This window comes from Cryptomeria japonica, chromosome 9 (genome assembly GCF_030272615.1).
Source record: "Cryptomeria japonica chromosome 9, Sugi_1.0, whole genome shotgun sequence".
Classification (NCBI taxonomy): domain Eukaryota; kingdom Viridiplantae; phylum Streptophyta; class Pinopsida; order Cupressales; family Cupressaceae; genus Cryptomeria; species Cryptomeria japonica.
Window position 1 is genome coordinate 276,648,801 of NC_081413.1, and position 21,949 is coordinate 276,670,749.

The window sequence follows — 21,949 nt, forward strand, 5'->3', positions numbered from 1 at the left end:
GCACATCCAAGCAATTCCTAATTGAAGACTCTTCACCACAAAGATTTAGAGGAGATTTTATTGCATAGGGAAGGAGTGAGTATGATTCCATTTGATTTGAATGTCTAACACTTTTTAAAATTATATAAATTAAAGTAATAAAAAATATGTATTTAAAAATTATTAAAATATTTAATACATCTATTTAAAAATATCAAATCTAAAACATATATTTTCACCTTTTTAAAATAGATATATTAAGTATCTCAATCATATCATAGTTGTCCATTATATTAAAATATTCATAAAACTAATGCCATCCCCTTAGCAAAAGTTTTTCTCTAGATTTTTAAATTTCTACCAATTTGAAAAGGAGTATATAAAAAATTCAAAAAATCTGCATGGTATAATGTTTAACATTAATTTATATGGCGTTTTCCAAATACCAATTATAAATAGAATTAAAAATACCAATTGTAAATAGAATTAAAAAAGAGCCCACCGAAACGAAAACCACAGTTGATTACTCTGGCACATAAGCCGGGATTCCGGACACTATTCTGCGATTCAGGGACACCACATAACGAATTTTTTAAACCCCACGACCTAATCCATGTTTCAAACAAAGATATTATATTTCCATAATTGGAGTCACCCTCTTTGATTCTTCCTCAGAAACTTCCTATGTTGAAAATCAGTTCTTTTGACTCAGCCATGAAGCTTCGATACATTATCCTGGAAGCAGCACCAGAAATGGAGGGACCCACAGTCATCATTATTTATTTGTAATGGGCAGGGAAGACAGGTATACTTCCTGGTAGCCCACCTTCCCTACGCCCAACCCAAATAACACCCCTCTATATACTGGTTTTCATTTTTGAATCTTCTTGTTCAATCTGTTCAGATTTTTATCTTGTTCTCTCATACGACTATTGGTATGTTAGGATGTAGGATTTATAATCACGCATTAAGACAATTTGTTGTTTAATTATGGCCTGTTATGATCTGAATGAAATGGATGATTGAGTACTGGTTTTAAGCTTCCATAGACAGTTTAATTTGAGAGAAATATATTGTGTCTTGATGATAACTGTTACAGATTTAGAGGGACTGATGTTGTTAATGGCAGGAGTGTGAAGATCTTGTGATGGCTGGCATGCTACCTGGAGTGGAGTTTGCACGCAGAAGGAGGTTTCATCAAGGAGGAAGCGGAGGATCTTTGATCAAACAAGCGGTATGCACACTTTTCCATTAAATCACATCCATTAGGGGTTCTTGTTAAATAGGCCCTACTCAGAAAATTTGAATTTGTGGTATTTGGAAAAAATATAGTTTGGGGAGAAATTTAATTCCTCCCTGCAGTTCGGTGAACTGAATGCTGCTCAGGATTTTATGTAATCAAGAAATAAAGGGAGAAACAAAGGGCCTTGTCATGTAGGTTTACTGCAAGGCCGCAATCTGAATCTCTGCAATTTTGAATTATTTGTCTTGAATGATTGGGATATGGGTGTGTAATTAAATTTGGAATTGATTGTCTGCAATTTAAATATTTGGATAACCAATGATACAGGGCCAGGAATCTGGTTATGTAACTAAATATGGGATTGTTTGCCTATAAATTGAATTTTTCGGATAAGCTAGGATACAGATCAAGACACATGCCGATTTCTTTTTCTAAACATTTGGTTTTGTATTTATGGCACTGCACTTGCACCTGCCTCTGTTTGTACACGCACTTGCATAACCGAGACACTTGCCCATTTTTTTCCTTTTTCTTTTCACCATACTTGCACCGTCGACACTTGCCCATTTCTCTTCTTTCAAAATCTGTTTTTTGCAAAACTCTGGGATTTTTTGTCTACAGATTGAGTTTGTTGAAAAGCTCAGATAACCGGTCGTTTTTTTTTTGTTTTTCAATTTGATTTCCTAAATTCGCCCAGTAGTTGTGCCTGATGTCTTGTATACTCTGCACCTGCACAATCACCACCGAGGTAGTTGCTCATTTCATTTATTTATATATCCGCTGCACTTGCACCACCTAGACACTACCCAGTTCCTCTTCTTCATTGGATTTTGTAAGTTCGAACAGCGCTAGCTCCTGCGCCCTGGTGCACACAGCATCAAGCAATTTAGATTGCAGAATTTTACCCAGGGGTTTGAACTTGGATCTATACTTTGAAAGTCCATATGCTTAACCACATGAGCTCATTCCATTTGATGGGAGCTACTCGCCCATTATAGCGAGCCTTTTAGGTTGTTATTGCAAAAACATACAATAACCTGTTCATTATATGATGCAGGAGCATTTAATTAAAGAAACAGAAATACATGCTGTTTAGTATTACCAATCGTCCATGCAGAATACAAAAGTAGCATTATTCTACCTTCAAAGTCAGAAAATGAAAGAATTTATTCTAAAAGGTTATTTAAGGAGGTGTTATGGATGGAGTTGGGACTACTAGTGCATATTGAGATACCTCCTGTAATGTAGAAGTTAGTTTAGAATAAGTGTTAATTGATTTTGTTGGAAATGATGATTCCTGTAGAGTCAAAATTGCTGTGTCTAGATGAAACTCCGTGCTGCCATAGAAATTGAGAACAATGCTGGGAAAGGAGAAGATTAAGTTAGGGCCTAAATGCTGAAATGCCTAAAGGCAAAAACATTTCCCTCAAATTTCCAGCCATAGTTGTGTCCACACTTCTGACCATTTCCTTGCTCCATCAATAGTCTGGCACTGACAATGGGAAGCAGTAAGTGTTTCAGGCTTAGAGCAACCTCTGAATTAGGTTATTTCTTTTATTCTAATTCTATCTCCTAATGCTTGGGGTGAAAAGGGTTTGTGAAAAATTAAAAAATACAATAAATTCAAATGTATAAGGGCTATGTAGTAGAATTGAATGCAATTGTAAATCTGAATATTCAACAGCAAATTACTTATGCTGGAAGCAATAAATTCAACATTGCAATGAAATTAAACTGTACATATAAAAATCAAGATTGAGGACAGAATGAATGAAAACAGCCACACAATCTTTAATGAACTGCTTCTAAATATACACGGTAGCAGAGTTCACACAGTCTTTTATTAAATGCTTTTAAATATACACAGCAGCAAAGTTCTTCAATGATCAGAAGGCCTGCTGCTGAATACAAAAAAAATACCCAGGCAAGGAAATTTACAATGGAAGCAAGAGTCGTGTAAATTGTAATAGAGATCCTTTGCTTATTTATCTACATTACAAACAAATTTGGGCCATTGAGAATTAAGCCTTAGAAAGGCCCTTCAAAATCCATTGGGACCGTTCGTTCTCTTCAATCAACACTTCAAATTCTTATTTTCCAAATCTCACAAAATATAGTATATTTGCTGAAATAAAAGGTACACAGGCCTATAATATTCAAGACAAAAGATTTAAAACGAGTTTTTAAAATAAAGGCCCGGCCTGTATCTGTACACATGGAATATGCTGCAATAAAAGGTATGCAGGCCCTATAATATTAACGACAAAAAGATTTGAAATGTGTTTTTTTGAAAAGGCATGGCTTTTATCCATACAAATGGATATTCAATTTTGTAACGAGGAATATTTCGTTTAGCTTTTCACCTTTCCTTCATGTGAAATACTATCTTGGATACGAACAATTACAAGACAAATGTACTAATGGAGGAATTGAAGACCATATAGGTGTAGTATTATCATGGAATGATGGATGGACATTAGACACTGCCCACTCATCAATATTATGGTCACATGTACTGAGGGGCTTTACTTCCTTGGAGCAATTGATTGTTTGAGGAATAACGAGGATCTAGAGTTCCAATATCAAAACCTTATACATGTCTTTGAGGAGATTGGCTCTATTGTACAATTTGTGATAATTTTGGTGGTTTTGTGTAGGGTAGTCACAATGTTGGTTGAAACTCCCTACAAGCACATTTATTGATCCCTTGTGTGCATGTCATGAATCAAACAAATTGTAACCAATGCAAGAGATAGGCAGATGTTTATTGTAATCACCACATTTACATTGGGCCAAGTTAGACAAAGTAGGTGTTTAGAGCAAAGGAAGTGCTGAAAAGTGACCCCTTCTGTTAAGATGCCAAATACACAATCTTTGTCATATCTCCAATTTTCACATTGATTAAATATGGGACTCTAAGTACACTCCTAGCCTTGGGGAGATATATGGATGAATTGATAGCATGCTCGATGAAATGATGTTGTTTGATAGCAAGATCCCACCTTACATTCTATGATGAGCACATCTTGCCCATCGTTCAACAATGGTGGAAGAAGCTCAATGCTCCTTTGCACTTATCCACCCATGCACTAAACTTGAAGTGGTATATGTACAGGTTTGGTAGACTTCTCACCATAGATGATATGGAGATGAAGAAGGGCTTCTTTAAGGCCATTAAGAAGATGCATAGTAGAAAGGAAGCCACATTGATCCGACATAAGTGGACATAAGGGCCACATGAGTTTGACAAAGATATATAGGAAGGTTTTGGAGTTTGACATTGATCATTAGAACAATTGATTGTCAAATTGTCAAACTTAATATATATTTGAGCTTCATTTACTCATATTGTTTACATAAATAATAACTTTGAACTGCTTTTACTGTTTTTTCAAAAAAAAAAATATATTAATTATTATATATTATCTTATTAGCCACCCTGCTGCTGTATCCAAAACTCAGAAAAAGCTTTGCTGTCCGGAAACCCATTCCCACATTACTGTGTCCCCTCATCCCTGAAACTAAGAGAAAGACTGGAATTATTCTAGAAAGTTATTAAGTAGATGGGATAGGTAGAACCGCTCCAGCATAATGGGATACCTCTTTGTACTGTAGAAGTTAGTTTAGGATAAGTGTTAGTTGAATTTGTTAGAAGAATTTTATAAATACAGCTTTCTAATTCTGTTTTATGAGACATAAAAAATAAATTTTGGAATATTCTTTTTGCAGTTTGAAAGTGAGGATTCTTATTTTTATTTCTTGCATGTTTGTGGATTTTTCTCTGCATTCTGTGCAGTTGGCTGCTGTTTCAGCAATCCCAGACTCCTCTATTCATAATTTTATGCATGCAATTTCAAGCATTTGTTTTATTTTTTATAGATTTAACATGGGTTCCTCTCAATGAAGTTGTGATCAAATGGTGAAATTGTTGGGTTTCTCTTGTGGAGACCCAAGTTCAAAGCTCCAAAGAGACTTCTACAGGTGGATTTCTAAGTGGTTACTCTTGGCATTCCTTTATGGCTTCAGACTTCTAATGTAGTACGTCTAAGTTGATATCTAAATAGTAACTGAAGTGGTGTGTTTGCTGCATCTAAGGGTGTGGTTGGCCATACTAGTGTAATTGCTGCCTTGTAGAGTGTGGTGAGCTGCTCAATTGTGTCACTGCCTCTCAAGTGTGGTTGGCCATTTTTGTGTTGTCACGGCCTCTAAGTGTGTGGTTGACTTCTCAAGCGTGATTGGGGGCCAAGCTGAGTTTTACTCATAGATTCTAGTGGTGTCTTGTGATTTCTATGATAAAATAAAGGGGAGGAGGTCCCCCTTGTTGCTTCCAATGGCATGGGCTGGGCTAAAATCTTACCAATAAAAGAAAGCCAAGGGTTCCTGGTGTTGGAAATATTCATTAAAAAATTAGACTGGAAATAGAATTGATTATAATAAACAGAGAAATAAAACGCTTTTAAGTCAAAAAAAAAAAGTTGCTTTTATCCTTTCTTTAGCTTTAGCTGATTTTGAACGTGCTGCATTTGTGGAGATGCTTTAGTTTTATTATAAATTAACTTCATTGTATGAAAGATATGAGATAGTGGTAAAAGGATACATTTTGAACTTGAAACTAATAAGGCTTTTTATTTCGATTCTGCTTTTACCTCAGAAAAGAGTAGGAGTGGGGCAAAAGCAGGGGTAGATCTTTTACACGTTACTCTGCCAGAAAAGCTAGGTTGGATTAACTATCTTCCCTTTTCTGTGTTTCATCTTTTGGTTCCACTTAATGTCACTTCCTTTTAAGAATGCATTGGACTTGAACCCCAAAGGAATTTCATATCAGATTTGGTGCTAATGTTTCTATATTTTGATATCTGATTTCTAGGATCACAATATGCATTTAGTATATCTCATTAGCCATACAACACATCGCCTATTCTAGAATTTAGCATTACAAGTTTGGCAGTTTGATCTGTTATTTTTTTATCACAAATAACACCGTGGAATCTTTTGCATGTGCACTCATGTCAAACATTGTCTTTTACTGTTCTATATTCTCAAAAGTCTGAACCCAAGTTTACTATTGTACTGATCCCAGTTTCTAGTGATTATCTTTGTTATCTTTTGTAAAGAATTCAAATTATATGCTATCATATGTAGTTGATGCATATTATGCTATACCATACTATCATGGATCTTCGCTTCATTTAAATTGAATCTTATTTGTAATTAAAAACTTAGTTTGCATGGTATGTTTTAAGCAGAACTGAAAAGGCTATGACAATGCAAAGTTTGAAATACATATTTTTAAATACTTACTATTATTTTGCACTATGTCAGAAAATGCACCTGATTGAATTGATACAGTGTGTTTGGTTCTTAAATGAACGTGAATGTGTCAGTTTTGTGGTATACAAGCCCAGCCCTTAATTAGCCTATAAGTATTTTAAGAGCAGTGGTTTTATTTGTTGTAACAGACAAGACCTATATCAGAGTTCCGAGCAGAGAATAGGGATGACAACAAACTTAATGAAGTTGCACTTGAAGCACGAGAGCGACTAGAAGAGAGATTAAGGGCATCATCATCATCACCAGTAAACAAGAGGTTTGTATAATTATTGCCAGTATTAAATTGATGCCTGTATTTTATGAGGTTGCTTTATTTCAAAAGTTTTGAAGACTAGATTGTAATATTTTATGTTAGCTTGAAGTTCAATTCGTATTCACTAGAGATGGATACAGAAAATAAAAAGGTGTATTTTCTCTTTCACGTGCAGGCTTGATTATATTACACAAAGGCGCGTACAATCAGGTTATCGAAATTCCCACATTGAAGAGCGCAGTGGCATTAATGAAAGAAATTGGCATGCTAGTACAAACATTGATACAAGCCAACCGAGAGAGCTGGTAGGCTTAAGTAAAGGCTTCATTGATAATCTCAAGAGAGAGATATATACCCCAACAAGGACAAAAGAAAACCCCTTGTTGAAGCTACTGCCAAGAACTTCAGAGCAAGTTGATTGCCCTATATGCTTGGATTGCTTTCAACTTAATCAGGTCATCATACATCTTCCTTGTCGGCATAAGTTTCATCCAAATTGCCTAATTCCATGGCTGGAGAAGAACAATCACTGCCCATACTGCAGGACTAAAGTTTTAAACAAACCATCCTGATTAAAGTTACTGGAAATCCTTACAGATTCTTTTGAAGACCATATTGGAAACACAATGTATAGAATAAGTAATCAAGTCATCAGCTCTTTGGTTTTAGAATTGTTTTTGAGGATTTTTATTTTGTCTCCTATAGTCCATGGTAGGTATCTGCCCACTATGAATATGTATTATGGAAAAGTGCAGTGCTTTGCAAGTCAATAGCAAAATTTTCAACATTATTTCAACTGAGGAGAATTCAATGTGTGATATCCCCTCTGGGTTGCAAATTAAAAATATTTCCTTTTGTCAAGAAATTATATTAATTTTTTTTATCGAACCAATTTGATGGTTTCATATAATATTTTTTTCCACACAAAGAAATGTATTAGATGGGAAAAAGCTGCAAGGCTGAGAAGAAAGAAGAGACAAGTACAAGCACTAAGAAGGCAATAGTTTGAAGTGCCAAATATTGGATACCTTAAATTATGGTGTCATAATATAATATAATATACCATATCGGTTGATGCTGAGTTTTTGCTAGCATGTAACTTAGGTTCAAATTCCCCAGGGGCCCACCGTTCAGTTGTCATGGTAGTTATAGTTTATTCAGGTGCCCAGTTAACTAATGGATAGAGGGTTATAGAGGACCTCACATAATTCTTCAGATGTTGGGCATCTGATTCCCCGTGTACACACACACCATGCCTTTTAAGAGTTGAACTAAGTTAACTAATTCTTTATTAAATTCCTGTAAGGTTAGAGTTCTGCACCCATAGATTTGTAATGCAATGGATCTTACTATTAGTCTTGAAAAAGCTAGGTACTATTTGTTTTCTTTCATTACAAGGTACGGCATTGTGAAAGCTGGATAAGTTGAGCCTCGGCATGCAGCGAAATTTTTTTTGAACTGAACTGTCATTTGAACCTTTCCAAAAGTTCAAGGTTCAAGTTCAAGTGCGGTATGTGGTATAATGGCTTTGTTTTGAATAAGGCACTAAAGGTCTTGGTGGTAATAGTTCATTGACCTTGAATCTTGAACCTTCCTAGTGGTTCAAGGTTCATGGTTCAACATGTCAAAGCAAGTCTTGTGTAAGTCATGTTTTATAATGTGTGAGCTTAGGCATGTTCATATGTTTTGCTCTAATGTTGTTTTGAACTTGAACCTTTGAACTACTTTTCGAAGGGTTCAAAGTTCAAGGTTCGAGGATTGATGATTTTGGAGATAAAGTGAAGAAGTGTTAGCATGTAGCGAATATTTTGGATTTAAAAGATGAACCTCGAAAAAATGAATTGTGATAAAAGTCCGTACTAGGGAATAATCATTCCAAGGAAGGATATGGAAGTAAAAGACTTGTTATTAATAAACTGTCAGAATTAAATCTTTTCAGCATGATTTGGCACGAATGAGTATGCAGTTTCAAATCATGACAAATCGTGCGATCGATATTTTAGGCTAGTCCCTAAGATTTGTTTTATTTAAAACAAGTTACTTGCTTTTATCATTTGCCCATTTTGGTAAGTAGAAGATTAGCGCAGGCAGTATTTATTGCTCTCGACTTAGTCTTCACTTAGAGGAATTCCATGAAAGAGTGCAGAATTCTGTTGGTTCTCCTTTAATGCAGAAAATTTTAGATAGTGGGTTGGTAGAAGCTGCAACATTTCCTCCAGATGTGTTATGTCCAGAAGTAGTTTTGGAATGTATGAGCAGATATATGATCCTGCTGAGAGGTGTATAAGGGACGCAGAGGGTAAGGTTTTGCTTACAATAAATCGGGAGGTTACTGCCGTAATGAAAATACCAGAGAAGGAGCAATATGAGGACTAAATAGTATGTAAGTTGCAAGGGCTTTTTTCTGAGAAGAAGTCATGTTATAGGAGTGTCATTGCTAGAAATTGGTTACTGAAATTTCAAAAGGGGGGTTCTAAACTGCCAAACCCATTCACTCGAGAGCATCTGATTCAAGAAGTAAGGGATATAGTCATTTTACTACATAGAATGCGGGGAAATCAAATAGCATTTTATTGGGAGGATTGGATGTATTTCTTTATTTAGGTCATTTTTGGTGAAAAGAGATACATAGATTGGGCAGAGTTAATTGCGAAAAGAATGCATGAGGGTTTAAGTTGTTTTGGTAACAAAAATTTATATGTCATCTTACCTCATATACTATTTAGCTTGCACCCGTCAATGGGTAGGTCTGTATCAGGCAAATTGAGAGAATGACATGAGGATATATGAATATTACCCGCATTTGCAACAACACAGAGTCACTGAAAATTATTACAAGGTTCATAATATTTTTCTTGGCAGGTTAGTGTTTGAGTTAAAAGGAGATATACATAAGAGATTAACTGAGGAAGCCATGCAATACATAAACATATATGGCAGCTTCTATATTCAGTTCTCCAGGTTCACTTATTTGAGGGTTGGTGGTTTTGAAGGTGAACCCTACAAGTTGCCGAGATATGTCTTTGATAGGCAAGTGTTAATTGAAATGTGCAGGCAACTTGCTCATATAGATAAGAAATATAGGAAAGAACACCAAACAGGGGTTTCTTTTCCCATTGAACTGACATATTACACTTGTAACAGTGTTTCAGATGCTTTGAATTTAGAATTAGAGTTCAAAAAGTTCAATTTTCAATTGTATTTTCCCCGCACTAGGTTTGATATTAAAGGATTTGCAATGACTCACCTTACACTGAGGGAGAATTTTCAACATGTACCAAGTCTAGAAGACTTTTGGGCGGATTGTGTGGATGAGTATGAGGTTTGAAGAAGAGCTCACTTAAGATTCACAATGCAACAAATTAGGGATTATGGTCTGAAGATAAACACTGCAAATGTTGTTGATAATGAAAATGATTTGCTTGATTCCCAATTTGTTGATGATAGGTAGCAAGGAGTAATACCGGAGATTGATTGGAAAAAAGATGAAGAAGAACATATTCAAACTAGGACATTCTCGATCATTCGAAGAATAGAAAAGTGGCTTAAAGAGCGAAGACTGAGAAGAAGCTCAAGGAAAGATTCAACCTCACCCACCGAGGTCCTAGTATCTAATTGACTTGTTCTATATTGTGTTGCAGGTTATTCACAGAAATAGGGCAAAGGAGGACTCAGAATCACCCGCTCCAAAGCAAGGGGCAAAAGAAGATCCTTGCCTGTTGATATTGTGATAGTTGGCCTTGAGATGGATACCACCTCAATTGATCTGAATAAAGAACAACAAGGCATGGCTGATGAGAGTAGTAATCAGCAAGTGCAAGAAGCCTTAAATGCAGTCACTACGATAATAGTAAGGGATGGAAAAGAAACAAGAACTGATCCAGATAAGTCTCAAGTTCCTTCAGGACCAGTATGGTTAGAAAACATGTTAAGCATCAAGAAGAGAAACATTGTTCCAGCCTCAATTCCAGTAGAGGACTATGTCAAAAATTGATTTTGATGTAGATAGTGGGAACTAGATCGCAGAGATAGCACATTCGTTGACAGATGAAAAGACAGAAAAACCTATAGCTCAGGACTTTGCTATTGAAAAGGTAAATATTGGAACTACTTCTCAAGCTACAGATGTTCTTCATCTTGAGGCTTCAACAAAGAAGATCATAACCAAGACTTGGAAAGATGAGAAGGATAAGCATCAGATGAAAGAAATGTTACAAAGGATGGCAGAGAATATTGAGGCAATTAATGATCCGAACCCTCAACCTTTGTCACAGATTCCAATGTCTTTTGATCCTAAGTCCCCTGCAAATCAGAAGACCCTGGAACAAATACAAAAATGCAGGTTGATCACAAAAACTGTGATGGAGTGGTTAGAAAGAATTTTGAAGTCCGGTGCCGAATACTTTGTTAATTTAAGCAGAGTATATGATGGGGTGATACAAGTGATGAAGGAGTTGCAGGTTGAAATCAACAATTGGAAAAATGAGGAAACTAAATGGGCATCAAAAGAAGCACAGATGTGAGAAGTGTAGAGTTATGGGGTAATGCAATTTCTTGTTGAAAAACCCATGGCAGGCTTGGATGATAGCATTTTATATGTTTGTTAGAGGAACATTGAATGGAGAAATTCCTTGATAAAACAGGCTTATGAGGAATTCGCAAAGTTGGTAAATCAACTTGCAGAATTAGTTACCTCCATGAGAAATGAACTTGTGTGCATTGGAATAAAATGTCTGAAAGATGATGGAAGAACCCTTGAAATAGTTGAGGTTATAATAGAATCATTTTAAGGCAAAATCAATTATGTGAAAGAAGCTAAGGGTCTCATTCTAGATGACTTAAGTGTCATTGCTAAAATTGAATCGCTCTTGGTTTTATGCATTGGACATCTCAATAGTCACTCCGACAAAGTTGCACAAGTTCAAAGGAAAAAAGAAGTCTGGAAGTAGTGAATGACACACGTGGGATTGCCTCATAACGCAACCATTCAACACTTTTCCGCTGCTCATGCGGATTGGAAGAAAGAAGCAGTTACCAGAACTGCTTAGTAATGTTTTCCGTAGATGATAGGTTCTATTCACTTGTTAGTTGCAAGATAGTTTTATTTCTATTTAAATGCTAGTTCCACTGACTTTGCGGGGCGGAAATTGTTGGCTTTCCGCGTTTCCTGTTATAACCATTGGCCAGGTTGTGGCTATATAACTAAGTTTTTGATACTTTAGAAAGGTCCGAAACTTTTTGATAGAGATAGAACAAGGGCTTTATCTTTTGCAGTGTTAATGTATTTTTTTTTTTGAAAGAAGGACAATTTGATATGTGAATGAAATTACATCAAGTTCTGTTTATTAAATCTGTGTATTTAATATATTGAATGCTAATCTCTGTGAAGATTTGACTCAAATCCGGAATTTGTTATCTTTCTTTTCATTATATGTGAATGCGCAAAAGAAACTTTTGAAAAATCTATCTTGTTTATTAAAAAAATGAAAGTCTGTGAGCTTTGAAGCAAATCTGTATTTTAAATATTTGTCATATTCATCTTGTGTTGACAAATGAATGCTCGTATGCCTTTAATACTTTCGGGTAAAAAGTGTGCCTAAAAATTGTGATAACTTGAAGCTTATTGAAAATCATTTTTAAGGGAGTTGTACCCATAGACAGAGGGTAGCTATTTTAATAGTTAGCCAACTGTTGGTTGGTTTTGTTTTTCAATTAATGGGCATGCAGAGATCAAATAATGGAAATGTGTGAAAGACAAATATGTTAACCAACAAATTTTTGGTGACTCTACTAGGGAGTCGAATAGTAGATTAAAAAAAAATCATGAGATGCATAGAGTTGTCTTGTGTTAGCCTTAGTATTCATCTTGGTGCATGTTGAGGGGTTATTTTGTAAACAGGCTGGAGTCAAGAAGATATACTAGGTCCCATAGGCGTGAAGGAGTTTTTGATTCTGTATTTCAAGAACTACAAAATTTAAATTTTTCTGCTTCCTTTACACCTAAGAGAAGAGCAATAAGTAGGCCTCCTAGTTCTTCTCCTATTTCACCTGTATCTTCCATTTGTCACGCCCTAACTTTGCAGGGTGTTGCTCTTCCTACTGTAATCAATCCTACACCTTTGATCATTGTTTTACCCATGGCTGTTAATAATCCTTGGGGTCCAGCTGTAGGCCCACTTGCTCTTGGAGCTAATTTAAATCCCTTACTGAAAGGCTCAAGAGATCACTTACCCAAGTTTAGTAGTGATGGGAAGGTTACGACTGATGAGCATTTGAATGCCTTTAATGTGGCTTGTTGTATATTAGCAATTCAACATGAAGATGTGGCTGTAAGATTGTTTGTTCAAACATTAACTGATGCTACGACAAATTGGTTTTATCATTTACCAAATGGTGATATTACAAACTGGAATGATCTTAAAACAAAATTTGAAGCCAGGTTCAAGTTAGTTGAAGATGAACACTTGCTTTTAGCTCAATTAGCACAGTTGAAAAACGAGATTCCTAAAACAATGAGGGATTTTGTTGCTAAATTTGAGAAGATAGTTCATAAAATCCTGGTCAATCAAAGGCCCTCTGATGATAACTTGAAGTGTTTCTTTATTAACTCAATGCCTTCAGAAATAAGCTTTTTGATCCTTAGGCAGAGAGTGCAAAACTTAGCAGCTGCTAAGACTTTAGCTATAGAATTGGAGGATGATTTAATCATTGCAGGAAAGTGGAAAAGAGAAGTTCAAACCCCTGCCGCACAAGCATCAACATTGGCAACTTTCTCAGACCCTGTGATTCAGAGGTTGATGAATGATGTAATAACACTCAAGAGACAATTGCCTAAGTCTAATATGACTTATCCACAACCCTATCAAGACATTCCTAGAAGATTTCCAAATCAATCAACAGGAACCGGGGGAAAAGCACCACAATTATCCCCCATGCAGCAAAGGCTAGCTATTGAGGCACCTCTATCAAAAGATTACATGTGTATTTTTCATCTTACTGATGACCATGATGGAAGTTTCTGCCTGGAAATGGTACGCTATTCTCAGTTGATTGGTTCTAAGGAGGTATTGAGTGAAGTAAGTGAAGAAGAATCTTCCAGGCAGCTTGGCGACTTTGAAATCCATTTCCTAGAGTACGAGTCTGATTCAAAAAGAGGAGGTGACATTTTGGTTACCTTGGAGGATCCTTCATGTGTTGTACTGACCATAAATCAACAAAATATTAAATCTCATGGTGCTTCTTCATCCTCGGCTGGAAATTGCAAAGCTAAAGAGATCCTTTCTCGTTCCCATAATAATGATTTACGGGTTCAGGAGATGCAGTTGCTAAAACCTGTAGATGCAGAACGTTCTTTTGATATTGAATTTTGTAAATCTTCTCGAATTCAAATTACACCAACTGAATATCTGAAATTGAACCCTAAAGAACTGGATAGATTAGTTAAATTTGTGAAAGGAAATAATGCTTTTGTACAAGCAGAGGCTACTCAACAACCGATTAATTGTACATATCTCTCAAAAGAAGAAAAGCCAATTTGTCCTGTCGTTCCTGAAGCTTCACCTAAAATTGTTGCTCATCAAACTGATGAAGCGGAGCCTATCCTTGAACCTAAACCTGATCCTTTTTATGTGTCTTTGTTCATAAATGGACACAAATTGAATAATTGTATCATTGATTTTGGTGCCTCGGATAATGTCATGCCATCTGCCATTGCCAAATCTCTGGGGTTATCCTTTACAAAAACCTTTGGTAGGTGTTACTCCATGGACTCCAAGGAAATTCCTCTATTAGGACAAATTAAAGATGTCCAAGTAGCTCTTGCTGTTCACCCTGATAAAAGAGTTAAATTGACTATTCTAGTAGTTGATATCCCAACAAGTTATGACATGTTGCTTAGTCGTACCTTTTGTAAAGATTTAGGTGGAGAAATAAAGATGGATTGGTCTCAGGCCACTATTCCCATAGGGAAAATGTAGGTCATCCTACAACCGGAACCTAAGTCTAAATTTACTGTCTTTCCATCTGATGATCCTAAAGCACAAATTTTGTACCAAGAATGTGATTTTGGTAATTACATGATTTTGTTTGATAATGAAGTTATAACCTCTCCTTCCCGATCGCAAGAAACTAATGAACTTTGGGTTATGGAGTTCGATGGGAGTTGTTCAATATCAGGCTCAGGAGCAGGAGTTGTTCTTATTCCCCCTTTTGGAAAATATATTCCTTTTTCTTTCAAGTTGGAGTTTAAGAACACAAATAATACTGCTGAGTATGAAGCTCTGTTATTAGGACTCTCCGAGGCAAAGAAATTGAGAGTTCAATGGTTGCAAGCCAAGGGTGATGCTAAGTTGATTGTGAAACAAGTTAGAGGGTTGTTTAATGTCAAGAATGAGAGGTTGCGGCATTACAGGAATAGAGTGTGGGATGAAATTGAAGGTTTTAATGCTTTCTCTATTGAGGCCATTCCCAAGGAGCAAAATTCTAAAGCTGATTATTTAGCGGTATCAACTTCTCTTCTAGTCCCTCATCCTAAGTTTACAGATGATACTTATCGAGTGGAGTTGATTTATCGACCAAGTGTACCTGATAATTCAGAAATTTGGCAGGTCTTTGAAAATGACAAGCAAATTAAGAATTTCTTGCATTGTGCAGAAATGTTCACTGCCACCTTTTTTGAAGGATCAGAGGCTGAGTGCAAGGAATTTTCTCCAGAACCAGGTCAAGAGACAAATGATGGAGTAATACAACTAAAAGGAAATAAGATTCCTAAAGGGTTAGTCTCTTTAGAACGTCTCTTTGATAGCCATGATGCTTTTAGGAAAAAGGAGGATGAGCAAATTCCTGCAACTCAGGATGCAGGTGGATATGAAATAATTAATATTGGAACAAAGAAGGATCCTAAGTATGTCAATTTAGGAAAATGTTGCTCGCCCGAAGAAAAGAGAAGGTTCATAAGTCTCTTGATGGAATTCAGAGAAGTGTTTGTCTGGTGTTATGATGACTTAAACAATTTCAGAGAAGGAAAGTTTGAACATCATATTCTTTTGAAGCCTGGAACAAGCCCTTTTCGGCATAAACTGAGGAATTTTAATCCCAAAGTTGCTGAAGCCATTTTTAAAGAGGTAGATAAGATGTTAAAAGCATAGATTATTTATCCTATTCATCATTCTATTTGGGTAGCTAATATAGTTCATGTTCGTAAGAAGAATGGAGAGATAAGGATATGTGTGGACTTCAAAAATTTGAATCAGGCCAACCTGAAAGACAACTATCCATTGCCTGCAATGGATCATATTCTGCAAATAGTCTCAGCTTGAGAAATGATGTCCATGCTTGATGGCTTTTCAGGTTATAACCAGATTAGTGTTGCAGAGAAAGACCAACATAAAACAACTTTCATTACCCCCTGGGGAACCTTCGCATACAATAGGATGCCATTTGGTCTAATTAATACTAGAGCAACTTTCCAGAGGGCAATGGACTTGTCTTTGGTCACCTGAAGGATAAAATAATTGTCGCATATCTTGATGATTTAAGGGTCTTTTCAAAAAGAATAAAACATCACTTAAGGGACTTAAGGCAGGTATTACAAAGATGTAGGGAGCATGGAGTGTCTTTGAATCCAAAAAAAATCAGTGTTTGGTGTCACCGAAGGCAAATTATTTGGTCACATTGTTTCAAAAGAAGGTGTCAAAGTAGACCCTAAAAGGGTGAAGGCAACCCAACAACTAAGTTTACCATCTAATAGAAATGGAGTCAGGTCTTTCTTTGGATAGGTTAATTTTTTGAGAAGGTTTGTCCCAGATTTTGCAGAGATCACTCGGTATATTGTGAACCTGATGAGTGAAAAGAAGGTATTTAAGTGGAGTGATGAGGGAAATAAAGCCTTTGAAGCAGTAAAAGAAGCTATAGCACATGCACCTACTCTGGTTAATCCTGATTTTAAAAAAGACTATCATTTTTTGCTATGCCTCAGAACATACCATGTTAGGAATCCTGTTGCAGAAAAATGAAGACAATGAGGAAATTCCCATAGCATTTATGAGTGTACCATTGAAAAAGCATGAATTGAAATATTCACTGATGGAAAATCAGGCCTTTGTTGTTGTGAAAGCAATAAAACAATTCAGGTACTACATTCTTCATTCTCATGCAGTAGTATATGTGCCTCACTCCGCTGTTAAGAGTATTCTAACACAACATGATATCAGGATGAACAATAGAGCTTCATGGGTGTCCAAGATCTAGGAATTCAATCTAGATATCAAACCAACTAAACTAGTAAGAGGACAAGGCTTGTGCAAATTAATTGCAGAAAGTAAGAGTGAAAGGAATGAGGAACTACCCTTGGTTTTGTTTGTTGGACTTCAAGACATTTGGTTTGCAGATGTTGCTTATTACTTGACTTATGGAGATTGTCCAGCGCATCTCTCTCTGAGAGAAAAGCGAAATCTTAGATTAAGGGCCGCTAATTATGTCATTTTTAAGGATGTGTTGTACAAGAAAGGGTTGGATGGAACTTTCTTGCGTTGTGTAGATAAGCCACTTCAAGAGTCACTGTTGAAATTTTTTTATGATGAAGCCTGTGGTGGTCATTTTTCATCAACAATAACTGCTTATAAAATCCCAAGGAATTGTTATTATTAGTTGGCTATGTTCAAGGACGCTTACGCTTGGGTAGCTAAGTGTGAAAAATGCAAATTATTCACTAGGAAGCTACAACTTGTAGCATTACCTCTTAGACCTGTAGTTATTGATGAACTGTTTAAACAGTGGGGTTTAGATTTTAAAGGTCCATTGTCGCCTCCATCAAGTGTTGATATTGACGACCACTGATTACTTTACTAAATGGGTTGAAGCCATTCTGGTGAGGAAGACAACATCTGAGGTTGTTTGTAATTTTCTTAACGAAAATATTCTGGTTCGTTTTGGGGTTCCTCAAAAAATTGTGGCTGATAATGCAACCAATTTCTTTTCCACCAAGATCTCAATGTTTTGTTATGATCATGGAATTTCTCTTTCTCACTCTTTGGATTATTACCCACAGGGTAATGGCCAGGCAAAATCAAGTAATAAAAATCTGATAAACATTATGAAGAAGTTGGTGAGTAAGATTGGCACAAAAAGCTGTATGAGGCTCTCTGGGAAGATCACACAACCCCAAAAGAGCAATTGGAATGTCACCATTTGAACTAGTGTATGGCATGGGAGCTCAATTATCACTTCCTTTGGAACTTGCAGCTTCAAAGTTACAAACAGTTGTTGAGGATGCATATTTTCAAGATTCTCTGGAGAAGAGAATTATGCATTTAATGAGAATTGAAGAGGAAAGAGATAAATTGGTTGATCGAATTACAGAGCATTAGATGCGGGTCAAGAAAATATTTGACAGAAGGGCCAGGCCACGAAAATTTATGCAGGGTGATTATAGAAAGGAGCCAAAAGGGGCACATGGAAAGTTCGAATCACTCTGGAAAGGACCGTTCTTGATTCATGAGGTAAAAGGGCCAATTCATTTAAACTTGTATATCAGGATGGTACTGTTCTTCCCCTGTCCTATAATGGACAAGATTTGAAATTATATCAATTGTAAACAAAAGTCCCCTGTAGGTCTTGTATATAATTTTTTTGTTGTGTTTAGTTAGTTGCTGGTTTTGTTTTGTTGTGTTTTGGTCCTTTCTTTTCGAAGACTTGTTTGCGTAACCAGAGATTCTAGGTTCATGTCTTGGTCCTTTATAGTCCCAGTCCCTAGTCAGAGCCAATGTTAGTCCGCACTTGTATTATGTCTTTCCGCGTCCTTCAAATTTTCTCTTTGCAATTTTTCTTGAACTGAACCTATCGTTTGAACCTTTCCAAAAGTTCAAGGTTCAAGTTCAAGTGTGGTATGTGGTATAATGATTTTGTTTTGAATAAGGCACTAAAGGTTTTGGTGGTAATAGTTCATTGAACTTGAATCTTGAACCTTCCTAGTGGTTCAAGGTTCACGGTTCAACATGTCAAAGCAAGTCTTGTGTAAGTCATGTTTTATAATGTGTGAGCTTAGGCATGTTCATATGTTTTGCTCTAATGTTGTTTTGAACTTGAACCTTTGAACTACTTTTTGAAGGGATCAAAGTTCAAGGTTCGAGGATCGATGACTTTGGAGATAAAGTGAAGAAGTGTTAGCATGTAGGGAATATTCTGGATTTAAAAGATGAACCTCGAGAAAATTAATTGTGATAAAAGTCCGTACTAGGGAATAATCATTCCAAGGAAGGATATGGAGGGAAAAGACTTGTTATTAATAAACTATCAGAATTAAATCTTTTCAGCATGATTTGGCATAGATGAGTATGTAGTTTCAAATCATGACGAATCGTGCGACCGATATTTTAGGCTAGTCCCTAAGATTTGTTTTATTTAAAACAAGTTACTTGCTTTTTATCATTTGCCCAATTTGGCAAGAAGAAGATTAGCGCAGGCGGTATTTCTTGCTCCCGACTTTATGAATTTTCAGTTCTGCATGAAAGGTGAGCTCAAGTTCTTCCTCTTTTCCGTTAGTTTTCATAAATAGAAAGAGTTATTTGATACTTCAATTGGTTCAGTCAATTCTTCCTGTTGTGCATTTTTTGGTTGTAAAGCTAAAATGAGACTGAAAGTACCTCAAAAAAACCATAAGTCTTGGTTAGTCTGCTCCTTACCTGACATAGGGGATACTTTTCTGCCATCAGTAGACTTAGAGGAATTCCATGAAAGAGCGGGAATTCTGCTGGTTCCCCTTTAATGCAAAAAATTTTAGATAGTACGTTGGTAGAAGCTGCAACATTTCCTTCAGCCGTGTCATGTCCAGAAGTAATTTTGGAATGTATAAGCATATATGATCCTGCTGAGAGGTGTATAAGGGACGTAGAGGGTAAGGTTTTGCTTACAATTAGTTGGGAGTTTATTACTGCCGTAATGAAAATACCAGAGAAGGAGCAATATGAGGATTGGATAGTATGTAAGTCGCAAGGGCTTTTTTCTGAGAAGAAGTCATGTTATAGGAGTGTCATTGCTAGAAATTGGTTACTGAAATTTCAAGAGGGGGGTTCTAGACTGCCAAGCCCATTAACCCAAGAGCATCTGATTCAAGAAGTAAGGGATATAGTCATTTTACTACATAGAATGCGGGGAAATCAAATAGCCTTTTACTGGGAGGATTGGATGTATTTCTTTATTCAGGTCATTTTTGGTGAAAAGAGATACATAGATTAGGCAGAGTTAATTGCGGAAAGAATGCAGGAGGGTTTAAGTTGTTTTGGTAACAAAAATTTCTATATGTCCTCTTACCTCATTTACTGTTTAGCCCGCACATGTCAATGGGTAGGTTTGTATCATGAAAATTGGCAGAATGACATGAGGATATATGAATAATACCCGCATTTGCAACAACACAGAGTCACTGAAAATGATTACAAGTTTCATAATATTTTTCTTGGCAGGTTAGTGTTTGAGTTAAAAGGAGATATACATAAGAGATTAACTGAGGAAGCCATGCAGTTTATAAACATATATGGCAACTTCTATATTCAGTTCTCTAGGTTCACTTATTTGAGGGTTGGTGGTTTTGAAGGTGAACCCTACAAGTTGTTGAGATATGTCTTTGACAGACAAGTGTTAATTGAAGTGTGCAGGCAACTTGCTCATATAGATAACAAATATAGGGAAGAACACCAAACAGGGGTTTCTTTTCCCATTGATCTGACATATTACACTTGTAACAGTGTTTCAGATGCTTTGAATTTAGAATTAGAGTTCAAAAAGTTCAATTTTTAGTTGTATTTTCACCGCACTGAGTTTGATATTAAAGGATTTGCAATGACCCACCTTACACTCAGGTAGAGTTTTCAACATGTACCAAGTGTAGAAGACTTTTGGGTGGATTGTGTGGATGAGTATGAGGTTCAAAGAAGAGATCACTTAAGATTCATAGTGCAACAAATTAGGGATTATGGTCTGAAGATAAACACTGCAAATGTTGTTGATGATGAAAATGATTTGCTTGATTCCCAATTTGTCGATGATAGACAACAAGGAGTAATACCAGAGATTGACTGGAAAAAAGATGAGGAAGAATAGATTCAAACCAGGACATTCTCGGTCATTTGAAGAACATAAAAGTGGCTTAAAGAGCGAAGACTGAGTAGAAGCTCAAGGAAAGATTCAACATCACCCACTAAGGTCCTGGTATCTAACTCACTTGTTCCATCGTGTGCTACAGGTTATTCACAGAAATAGGGCAAAGGAGGACAAAGAGCAAAGACAGTGCAAAGCAAAGATGAGTCGACTTTTGTCAGAATCACCTGCTTCAAAGTAAGGGGCAAAAGAAGATCCCTGCCTGTTGATACTGTGATAGTTGACCTTGAGATGGATAGCACCTCAATTGATCTGAATAAAGAACAACAAGGCCTGGTTGATGAGAGTAGTAATCAGCAAGTGCAAGAAGCCTTAAATGCAGTTACTACAATGATAGTAAGGGATGTAAAAGAAACAAGAACTGATCCAGATAAGTCTCAAGTTCCTTTAGGACTAGTATGGTTAGAAAACATGTTAAGCAACAAGAAGAGAAACATTGTTCCAACCTCAATTCCAGTAGAGGACATGGTGAGTAAATGTCTCGGAAAAACTCCTAAAGAGAAGAAGTAAAAAACTATGTCAAAAATTGATTTTGATGCAGATAGTGGGAACTGGATCGCAGAGATAGCACATCCGTTGATAGATGAAAAGACAGAAAACCCTACAACTCAGGACTTTGCTATTGAAAAGGTAAATATTTTAACTACTTCTCGAGCTACAAATGCTCTTCATCTTGAGGCTTCAACAAAGAAGATCATAACCGGGACTTGGAAAGATGAGAAGGATAAGCACTAGATGAAAGAAATGTCACGAAGGATGTCAGAGTATATTGAGGCAATTAATGATCCGAACCCTCAACCTTTGTCACAGATTCCAATGTCTTTTGATCCTAAGTCCCCTGGAAATCAGAAGACTTTGGAACAAATACAAAAAATGCAGGTAGATCACAGAAACTGTGATGGAGTGGTTAGAAAGAATTTCAAAGTCCGGTGTCGAATACTTTGTTAATTTAAGAAGAGTATATGATGGGGCGATACAAGTGATGAAGG

General features: G+C 36.3%; 1 protein-coding gene across 4 annotated transcripts; it reads left to right on the forward strand.

The window, feature by feature from the left end:
- Window positions 1-503: 503 nt before the first annotated feature.
- Window positions 504-7,602, forward strand: LOC131033005 (probable E3 ubiquitin-protein ligase RHY1A). Of its 4 annotated transcripts, none has more exons than XM_057964112.2 (4): window positions 504-784; window positions 1,119-1,213; window positions 6,682-6,809; window positions 6,982-7,602. In XM_057964112.2, the coding sequence occupies exons 2-4, from the start codon at window positions 1,127-1,129 to the stop codon at window positions 7,376-7,378; spliced, it is 612 nt and encodes a 203-aa protein (XP_057820095.1). In that variant the 5' UTR covers window positions 504-784; window positions 1,119-1,126; the 3' UTR covers window positions 7,379-7,602. The 4 variants fall into 4 exon arrangements, with proteins under 4 accessions (XP_057820095.1, XP_057820093.1, XP_057820094.1 ...); XM_057964110.2 differs by having other exon boundaries at window positions 505-784; window positions 1,109-1,213; XM_057964111.2 differs by having other exon boundaries at window positions 781-914; window positions 1,109-1,213.
- Window positions 7,603-21,949: the final 14,347 nt, after the last annotated feature.